This window comes from Mizuhopecten yessoensis, unplaced genomic scaffold (genome assembly GCF_002113885.1).
Source record: "Mizuhopecten yessoensis strain PY_sf001 unplaced genomic scaffold, ASM211388v2 scaffold8333, whole genome shotgun sequence".
In the NCBI taxonomy this organism is placed as follows: Eukaryota; Metazoa; Mollusca; class Bivalvia; order Pectinida; family Pectinidae; genus Mizuhopecten; species Mizuhopecten yessoensis.
Genome location: NW_018407495.1, coordinates 163,264 through 174,943, shown reverse-complemented (window position 1 = coordinate 174,943; position 11,680 = coordinate 163,264). Strand labels below are relative to the sequence as shown.

Here is an 11,680-nt window from a genome sequence, read left to right as displayed (position 1 = left end):
CCCCCCCCCCTGTTTATACAAAATTGAGTTCCCTTGGCCTAAGGATGCTCTAGACCATAGTTAGTCAAAATCTACTCTGATGTTCAGGACTAGTAGCGTTTTAAAGGAATAGTTGACAGACGGACAGACGACAGACGCTACAGTATGGCAATAAAAATAGTATTTTACCTGTTGATAATGTGAAGATAAAATCTAGTTATTAGTTATCAACACAGTGCTCTGTCCATGTTTAAAAAAATATTTACTCTCATTTCAAAGGTAATTCACGGTTTTTGTTACTTAATTATTGTTTTTTAATATATCTGTATTAATTATAATTACAATGGTATACACGAAACTCTTTATCATTAGAACATATCCCCTGTAAACAATGCGCTCCCATTGGACCATTGATGTTAATAGTAAGGTAAAATCTCATCTGATACCTGACTGTCAGTTATTGGTTTGTGCGTGACACATCAGTGTCCCTGTATGTAAATGATAGCTTTCCGATGTGCTGCACAGCAGCCAGTGTATCAGTGCATCATAGAAATCAATCGGAGCACCTAACGACACCTCTCCCTGACGCATCAGCCAGAGAAAGTCTGGGCTTTTGTATGGCCTCATTCATACCTGTAAAGCTACACTATCAGAATTTCAGAAGCCTTTGGGCAGGTCCTTTTAAAAAAGACTGCTTTTCTAATGGCCCCAAATTATGTACATACATGTCCATTTCATGAAAGTAGCAGTTTCAGCCTATAGTGATTTAACAGTAGTTTTTACAGCAATATTCTATAGATCGTCTATCAGGTACAAACAACTATTTCCTTGCACACAGACCAAATTTACTGGCCTCAGGAAGTCAGAACTGGGATTTTTCTTACCTATGATTTAGAATCTCTGCAGATATTTTACAGGAGATAAAAAGTATGCATTAATCTGACGTTGTCAGTGGGGCTCCCAATCAATACATAGCTAATTCATTATCAAATTGACATATGAACAAACATCAAAGATAAACCTAGATCTCCTTTATTCAATAACAATAACCTTATATCCTAGATACCATATCGCAATAATTAAAATGTACAAGAATTGTGGAAGGTCAGTTACTGACACACACTGTGATAGGTAAACTTAATGTAACAAACGTTGTGACTGGTCATTAACACCAACATAAAATGTTGTGTCTGGTTAGTTACCAGGAACAGACTTACAAACATAGAGATTGATATAAAAGATTGTGGTAGATCCGTGGTGACTTACGGGCATTCTGATTGGTCCAGGGTCCTATTTCCTGTCTTAGACACACCTTCCTCCTGATTGGTCCAGTGTCCTATTTCCTGTCTAAGACACACCTTCCTCCTGTTTGGTCTGAATAATTGTCACATGACATCTACAAAATAAAGTGAAAATAAGTGATTTTGTGTGCACAAAAACAAAGGTCTCCCCTTATTAGCCAACAGCCATCAAACAACTGTGTAGCTAAAATATACACTTATTTGACCTTTGACCTTGAAACTAGGTGTTTTCTCAATATCAGGTAACTTAACCAGAGGCCCAGAGGGCCTGTATTGCTCACCTGGATATTTAAGCAGTCAAAGCTAAATATTAATTAAATATTACACTGTACTACAAAAATTTCCAGTTATTGGCTCTGTCTCTTGGCAACACCTTTACCATATTGGGCCCCATTCTCCTGTCCCCATTGGGATGGGGGCAGGGTTTCTACAACACTGAATCATGTTGGGCCAAGGATACTCTATATCAAATTAGATTAACATAAAGCAATAGAATAAAGTAGGTAAAGGTCATTTTCATTCGCAAACTTTGTTTGGCTCCATCTAAGGAAGCTACTTGTCAAATATCACGACTCCATGCCTTTCACTCCTTCAAGAGAAGCTGTTTGCAGTTTTTGCTTTATTTGACCCCTGTGACCTTGAAAGTAGGTTGAGGTAATTCCCAACAGCCAACTCCATCTGTGACAGTTACCAGCCAAATATTATAATTCTATATCTTTAGATTATTCCAAGGAAGTAATTTGAAGTGTTTGACACTTTTGACCCCTTTGACCTTGATAGTAAACTGAGATCATTTTCATTCGCAAACATTGTCGTGATTTTAACAACGAAGCTACCAGTCACATATTAAGATTCTATAACTTTCAGTTCTTCAGGAGAAGTTGTTTTAAGTATTTGACACTTTTAACCCCAGTGACCTTAAACGGAGGTCAAGGTCATTTTCATTCTCAAACTTTGTTGGGCTTTTAACTACGAAGCTACCAGCAAAATATTATGACTCCAGGCCTGTCCATTCTTCAGAAGAATTCGTTCAAAGGAAAAGTTGACGGACAACGGAGTCACGGATGGCATATATACAAATTAAAATAAAATAAAACTACAAATGTTGTCTGAGGCCATAACTTTAAATCCTAATGCGAACAACAGAACCCCACTCCCCCTTCATCCCTTCCACTCCCATTAATACTGTTTCTCATCCCTCCTACCAGGAACAAATTGTTGTGTCAGTCATGAACAGAGCAAACTAAAAACTTTAGTCAGCTACAGACCTCCCTGTCTTTGTCATCTTACAGAGTAATAACTTTAGTCAGCTACAGACCTCCCTGTCTTTGTCATCTTACAGAGTAATAACTTTAGTCAGCTACAGACCTCCCTGTCTTTGTCATCTTACAGAGTAATAACTTTAGTCAGCTACAGACCTCCCTGTCTTTGTCATCTTACAGAGTAATAACTTTAGTCAGCTACAGACCTCCCTGTCTTTGTCATCTTACAGAGTAATAACTTTAGTCAGCTACAGACCTCCCTATCTTTGTCATCTTACAGAGTAATAACTTTAGTCAGCTACAGACCTCCCTATCTTTGTCATCTTACAGAGTAATAACTTTAGTCAGCTACAGACCTCCCTATCTTTGTTACCTTACAGAGTAATAACTTTAGTCAGCTAGACCTCCCTGTCTTTGTCACCTTACAGAGTAATAACTTTAGTCAGCTACAGACCTTCCTAGCTTTGTCATCTTACAGAGTAATAACTTTAGTCAGCTACAGACCTCCCTAACTTTGTCACCTTACAGAGTAATAACTTTAGTCAGCTAGACCTCCGTCTTTGTCACCTTACAGAGTAATAACTTTAGTCAGCTACAGACCTCCCTAGCTTTGTCATCTTACAGAGTAATACCTTCAGTCAGCTACAGACCTCCCTAGCTTTGTCATCTTACAGAGTAATAATTTTAGCCAGCTACAGACCTCGCTAACTTTGTCACCTTACAGAGTAATACCTTTAGTCAGCTACAGACCTCCCTAACTTTGTCACCTTACAGAGTAATAACTTTAGCCAGCTACAGACCTCCTTAGCTTTGTCATCTTACAGAGTAATAACTTTAGTCAGCTACAGACCTCCCTAACTTTGTCATCTTACAGAGTAATAACATTAGCCAGCTACAGACCTCCCTGTCTTTGTCATCTTAGAGAGTAATAATTTTAGCCAGCTACAGACCTCCCTAGCTTTGTCACCTTACAGAGTAATAACTTTAGCTAGCTACAGACCTCCCTAAATTTGTCATCTTACAGAGTAATAACTTTAGTCAGCTACAGACCTCCCTAACTTTGTCACCTTACAGAGTTATAACTTTAGTCAGCTACAGACCTCTGTAGGTTTTCCTACAGGACAGATACAGTGTTTCCCACAGGACAGATACAGTGTTTCCTACAGGACAGATACAGTGTTTCCTACAGGACAGATACAGTGTTTCCTACAGGACAGATACAGTGTGACTAATTGGATGGGAATGAGCTGGTGTAAAACACACATGGCGTTGTAAGTGGCTGGCTAGTCTACAATATAGCCATGGTAACCAAGAGGTGGACATGCTTTATTGTCTTATCATGGAATTAATATAATAGTATCCTATTTCATATCTTTATAGGAAAACAACAGGTGTGGACATGTACACTGCATACACTGTTTAGAAGCTGAGTTAAGCGAAATGATCCTGAAAAGTGTCTTACCTTACAAACACTATCACATGATGGAGTTTGGTGAAGATAAGTGTAGAATCAGCAAAACACTTAAGGAATTCACCTTAATTGTGTTGACCTCTGACAGAATGACCTGAAAAAGTAAAAATGTTTACTTTTAATTACTCCAGTTAACGAGAGGGTGGATCAATGTCAGCCCGTTCCATGCCAAACTGACATAATTCAAATCTTCTGATGTATATCAATGTTTGAAAATATGGAAATGTGATAAGAAACTTGTACTGGATTACTCAGTAAAGTTGAGAACTATTCCTGTGATGATGTAAAAGTAACAAGAGATCCCAGAGGGATCTTGGCGCCCACCTTTGTACCATCTTCATGAGTTCTTTGTCAGTTCGATCTTTTGTCTTCTTTCCTCTAATCTGTTTGATCGAGTCATGTTAACAGTAAATGCACCTTGAGGTAACTTTTGATCTAAACTTTATACTGATGTGTATGAAAGCCAACCTTCAAAGTGAGTTTGTCATTTCACATATTTACTAGTACAGAACTTAATGTGAAAGAAATAGAATCGATCATTGCAATATGAGAAAGATCAGTTAAGTTCATCTTTTAATCCATTTTGTTTTTATGATCAGTCTCAAAATATAACATGCACAACAAGGGATCAAGGGGAACCTACATATAAAATTTGAGAAAGATCCCTCCCGTACTTCCAGAGAAATAGCGATAACAAACTTTCACTATCAAAATCCAAGATGGCTGCCTGTCGGCAATGTTGATTATCTGATCAGTCTCTTAAATTGCCCTACACAGCTAGGACCAAGGGGAACCTACATATAAAATTTAAGAAAGATCCCTCTAGTTCTTCCATAGAAATAGCGATGACAAACTTTCAATATCAAAATCCAAGATGGCTGCCTGTCGGCCATGTTGTTTATCCGATCAGTCACAAAAATTGCCCTGCACAGCTCAGGACCAAGGGGAACCTACATATAAAATTTGAGAAAGATCCCTCTGGTGCTTCTTTAGAAATAGCGATAACAAACTTTCAATATCAAAATCCAAGATGGCTGCCTGTCGGCCATGTTGTTTATCCGATCAGTCACAAAAATTGCCCTGCACAGCTCAGGACCAAGGGGAACCTACATATAAAATTTGAGAAAGATCCCTCTGGTGCTTCTTTAGAAATAGCGATAACAAACTTTCAATATCAAAATCCAAGATGGCTGCCTGTCGGCCATGTTGTTTATCCGATCAGTCACAAAAATTGCCCTGCACAGCTCAGGACCAAGGGGAACCTACATATAAAATTTGAGAAAGATCCCTCTGGTGCTTCTTTAGAAATAGCGATAACAAACTTTCACTATCAAAATCCAAGATGACTGCCTGTCGGCCATGTTGTTTATCCGATCAGTCTCAAAAGTTGCCCTGCACAGCTAAGGACCAAGGGGAACCTACATATTAAATTTGAGAAAGATCCCTCTGTTACTTCTTGAAAATACCGATAACAAAAATTGTTTAAGGACGGACTACGAACGACGGACAGACCACGGTCGGACCACGGACCACGGACGCAGGGTGATTTGAATAGCCCACCATCAGATGATGGTGGGCTAAAAACATACTCCCCTTGACCATCTTAAGCTGAAGGAACGAATCAAAAATACTGATTTACTGCTTTCCTTTGTCCATATTTCAAACTATGAAAATAAATCAAAATTGCCCCCTTTGTATTTCAAACTATGAAAATAAATCAAAATTGCCCCCTTTGCCAATAACTCATTTATCTTGCACCATTAATACAGTTGTTGTAACTCAGAGGTGATCCACTGTACAACAAAGCAATGTGTCTATCAACAGTTGTTGTAATTCAGAGGTGATCCACTGTACAACAAAGCAATGTGTCTATCAACAGTTGTTGTAATTCAGAGGTGATCCACTGTACAACAAAGCAATGTGTCTATCAACAGTTGTTGTAATTCAGAGGTGATCCACTGTACAACAAAGCAATGTGTCTATCAACAGTTGTTGTAATTCAGAGGTGATCCACTGTACAACAAAGCAATGTGTCTATCAACAGTTGTTGTAATTCAGAGGTGATCCACTGTACAACAAAGCAATGTGTCTATCAACAGTTGTTGTAATTCAGAGGTGATCCACTGTACAACAAAGCAATGTGTCTATCAACAGTTGTTGTAACTCAGAGGTGATCCACTGTACAACAAAGCAATGTTTCTATCAACAGTTGTAATTCAGAGGTGATCCACTGTACAACAAAGCAATGTTTCTATCAACAGTTGTAACTCAGAGGTGATCCACTGTACAACAAAGCAATGTGTCTATCAACAGTTGTTGTAATTCAGAGGTGATCCACTGTACAACAAAGCTAACAAACTAAAGTCTGCCACACAGTTTGTCTGTCTGTTGAGTCTCCACTTACAGTAAGGGCTGATAAGGCTGTGTAAGATTTATGAGTCTAGTTGTTACTGATATGAATCCATTTATCAACGCTATATATACATATATACATACTCATCAGAATGGCACACTATCCCAAACCTTTCTAACCAAGCCTTATCCGGGCCCTACTCCAAAGTCCCTCAACATCATCCCCAAGCCTCAACCAAATGCCTCAATCTGGAATACCAACCTTTACTGATACACACGGTGTTCTAAACCCACCCATACAACAGACCTGACGCATACAGTGCTGTCAATCTGTCTCTGTACACAGGTATACAGGTAGGTAACGTTTCTGAGAGGTTTAACATGTACATACCAACTGTCATGCTGGTATGGAATGCACCTTACACACTGTATAACTCATAAAGTGCACTATAGGAATGTAAATATCAAGAAGTTTTCTATAAACTTCCTTCCCTATCAGACAAACATGGGCATGCATGATACAAGATTTAATGACTACAGACCTACAGTAAAACTTTGATATCATGTCACTCGTTTATATATAGTAAAACCTTGATATAACACCCTCATTTATATACAGTAAAACCTTGATATAGCACCCTCATTTATATACAGTAAAACCAAGCTTGATATAGCACCCTCATTTATATACAGTAAAACCTTGATATAACACCCTCATTCATTTACAGTAAAACCTTGATATATAACGCCCCTCATTTACATACAGTTAAACCCTAAACAAAACCCTTCATTTATATACAGTAAAACCTTGATATAATGCCCTTCATTTATATACAGTAAAACCTTGATATAACACCCTCATTCATATACAGTAAAACCTTGATATATAACGCCCCTCATTTACATACAGTTAAACCCTAAACAAAACCCTTCATTTATATACAGTAAAACCTTGATATAATGCCCCTTATTCATATACAGTAAAACCTTGATATAACGCCCCTCATTCATACACAGTAAAACCTTGATATAATGACCTTTGTTTATATACAGTAAAACCTTGATATAATGCCCTTCATTTATATACAGTAAACCCTTGATATAATGCCCTTCATTTATATACAGCAAAACCTTGATATAATGCCCTTCATTTATATACAGTAAAACCTTGAACAAAGCCTTTCATTTATATACAGTAAAACCTTGATATAACACCCTCATTCATATACAGTAAAACCTTGATATATAACGCCCCTCATTTACATACAGTTAAACCCTAAACAAAACCCTTCATTATATACAGTAAAACCTTGATATAATGCCCCTTATTCATATACAGTAAAACCACGATATAACGCCCCTCATTCATATACAGTTAAACCTTGAATAAAGCCCTTCATTTATATACAGTAAAACCTTGATATAATGCCCTTCATTTATATACAGTAAAACCTTGAACAAAGCCTTTCATTTATATACAGTAAAACCTTGATATAATGTCACTCATTTATACACAGTAAAACCTTGATATAATGCCCTTCATTTATGTACAGTAAATCCTTGATATAATGCCCTTCATTTATGTACAGTAAATCCTTGATATAATGCCCTTCATTTATATACAGTAAAACCTTGATATAATGTCAATCATTTATATACAGTAAAACCTTGACATAATGCCCCTCATTTATATACAGTAAAACCTTGATATAATGTCACTCATTTATATACAGTAAAACCTTGATATAATGCCCTTCATTTATGTACAGTAAAACCTTGATATAATGCCCTTCATTTATATACAGTAAAACCTTGATATAACACCCTTCATTTATATACAGTAAAACTTGATATAATGCCCCTTATTTATATACAGTAAAACCTTGATATAATGCCTCTCATCTATATACAGTAAAACTTTGATATAATGCCCCTTATTCATATACAGTAAAACCTTGATATAACGCCCCTCATTCATATACAGTAAAACCTTGATATAATGCCCTTCGTTTATTTACAGTAAAACCTTCATATAATGCCCTTCAATTATAAACAGTAAATCCTTGATATATATTGCCCTGCATTTATATACAGTAAAACCTTGATATAACACCCCCATTTATATACAGTAAAACCTTGAAATAACACCCTCATTTATATACAGTAAAACCTTGATATAATGCCCTTCATTTATAAACAGTAAAACCTTGATATATATTGCCCTTCATTTATATACAGTAAAACCTTGATATCATGTCACTCATTTATAAATAGTAAAACCTTGATATAATGCCTCTCATTTATAAATAGTAAAACCTTTATATAATGCCTCTCATCTATTTACAGTAAAACCTTGATATAATGCTCTTCATTTATAAATAGTAAAACCTTGATATAATGCCTCTCATCTATATACAGTAAAACCTTGATATAATGCCCCTTATTCATATACAGTAAAACCTTGATATAATGCCCCTCATTCATATACAGTAAAACCTTGATATAATACCCTTCGTTTATTTACAGTAAAACCTTGATATAATGCCCTTCATTTATATACAGTAAAACATTGATATAATGTCACTCATTTATAAATAGTAAAACCTTGATATAATGCCTCTCATCTATATACAGTAAAACCTTGATATAATGCCCTTCATTTATATACAGTAAAACCTTGATAAAATGTCACTCATTTATATACAGTAAAACCTTGATATAATGCCCCTCATTCATATACAGTAAAACCTTGAACAAAGCCCTTCATTTATATATAGTAAAACCTTGATATAATGCCCTTCATTTATATACAGTAAAACCTTGATATAATGCCCCTCATTCATAAACAGTTAAACCTTGAACAAAGCCCTTCATTTATATACAGTAAAACTTTGATATAACAACCCTCATTTATATACAGTAAAACCTTGCTATAACGTCTCTCATTTATATACAGTAAAACCTTGATATAATGCCCCTCATTTATATACAGTAAATCCTTGATATAATGCCCCTCATTTATATACAGTAAATCCTTGATATAATGCCCCTCATTTATATACAGTAAATCCTTGATATAATGCCCCTCATTTATATACAGTAAATCCTTGATATAATGCCCCTCATTTATATACAGTAAAACCTTGATATGATGCCCCTCATTTATATACAGTAAAACCTTGATATAATGCCCTTCATTTATATACAGTAAAACCTTGATATAATGCCCTTCATTTATATACAGTAAAACCCTGATATAATGCCCTTCATTTATATACAGTAAAACCTTGATATAATGCCCCTCATTTATATACAGTAAAACCTTGATATCATTCTCCTCATTTATATACAGTAAAACCTTGATATAATGCTCATTTATATACAGTAAAACCTTGATATAATGCTCCTCATTTATATACGGTAAAACCTTGATATAACACCCTCCTTTATATACAGTAAAACCTTGATTGAATGCTCCTCATTTATATACAGTAAACCCTTGATATAATGCCCCTCATTTGTATACAGTAAAACCTTGATATAAGACCCTCATTTATATACAGTAAAACATTGATATAATGCTCCTCATTTATATACGGTAAAACCTTGATATAACACCCTCCTTTATATACAGTAAAACCTTGATAACATGTAACTCATTTATATACAGTAGAACCTTGATATAATGCCCTTCATTTATATACAGTAAAGCCTTGATATAACACCCTCATTTATATACAGTAACACCTTGATTTAATGCCCCTCATTTATATACAGTAAAACTTTGATATAACACCTTCATTTATATACAGTAAAACTTTGATATAACAACCATCATTTATATACAGTAAATCCTTGATATAATGCCCTTCATTTATATACAGTAAAACTTTGATATAACACCTTCATTTATATACAGTAAAACTTTGATATAACAACCCTCATTTATATACAGTAAAACCATGATATAACACCCTCATTTATATACAGTAACACCTTGATTTAATGCCCCTCATTTATATACAGTAAACCCTTGATATAATGCTCCTCATTTATATACAGTAAACCCTTGATATAATGCTCCTCATTTATGTACAGTAAAACCTTGATATAATGTCAATCATTTATATACAGTAAAACCTTCATATCATGCTCATTTATATACAGTAAAACCTCGATATAATGCTCCTCATTTATATACGGTAAAACCTTGATATAACACCCTCATTTATATACAGTAAAACCTCGATATAATGCTCCTCATTTATATACGGTAAAACCTTGATATAACACCCTCCTTTATATACAGTAAAACCTTGATATAGTGCCCCTCATTTATATACAGTAAATCCTTGATATAATGCCCTTCATTTATGTACAGTAAAACCTTGATATAATGACCCTTATTCATATACAGTAAAACCTTGATATATATTGCCCTTCATTTATATACAGTAAAGCCTTGATATAATGCTCATTTATATACAGTAAAACCTTGATATAACACCCTCATTTATATACAGTAAAACCTTGATTTAATGCCCCTCATTTATATACAGTAAAACCTTGATAATATAGTGCTTAGTAAAAGTGTGTTTCAAAAGTGAGTACACTACCTATATTAAATCCAGTGTGTGTTAAAGTCAGGTCCCAAGCTTGCACTTTTATCATAGTTCAGGTATCTTTTATTTGCTTCTTTATTTATAAAAACAACATCCTTTTATAAGGATTGTTCTGGTAGGGAATTTGGTACTGTACAACGGGAAATGTTCATCACAGGATACATGAGGCATAGACAAAATTTCCTTGTACTACTTTGTACCATGTCTAACAGCAACCATCGCATTCTCAAGAGCTGAACCAACAATGCTTTCTGGAATCCAAAATGTTGACCTCACAATGATAAGCTGAAGTTTTAGATTTTTTTAACAGAATTTAACATCCAACTTGTCAATGTTATCTATGAATGAAACATTACACATATGTAGCCAGCTACTAGTGTATATACCTACTCAGAAATATCAGTGTACAGCCTTCTGGTGTGTAGACAAAAGGAACTGTGAATGAGTGTACAGGGATAACATTTAAATATATTCAACTCTATTCTCTACTCAAACTTAAAATGTGGGAAGCAAACAAAACCCAGTGTCTCCTGTAACAAAACTCAGACGACATGCTACTCCACGTACATATATATGTATGACTAGTCATGCATTGTTTAATGACTTATAATGCCCTCCACCATAGATACATTGTGGTGGTGGTGTTGGGATGGGAGGTGATGTAGAGGGGAGGGTGGGGAGGGGAGGGTGGGA

At 35.4% G+C, this 11,680-nt stretch overlaps 1 protein-coding gene across 6 annotated transcripts in view; it reads right to left on the bottom strand.

The window, feature by feature from the left end:
- LOC110455611 (coronin-2B-like) overlaps positions 1 to 11,680 on the bottom strand; it is a 118,575-nt gene that overhangs the window by 100,387 nt on the left and 6,508 nt on the right. For all 6 annotated transcript variants that reach the window (XR_002463471.1, XR_002463470.1, XM_021505818.1 and 3 more), the window contains exons 2-3: positions 4,005 to 4,107; positions 1,246 to 1,375 (exon numbers count right to left, since the gene is read on the bottom strand). Coding sequence is in view for 1 of the 6 variants with exons in the window: in XM_021505817.1 (XP_021361492.1) it covers positions 1,246 to 1,251 (6 nt within the window). In the remaining 5 variants the exon portion in view is untranslated. The remainder of the gene's footprint in view (positions 1 to 1,245; positions 1,376 to 4,004; positions 4,108 to 11,680) is intronic.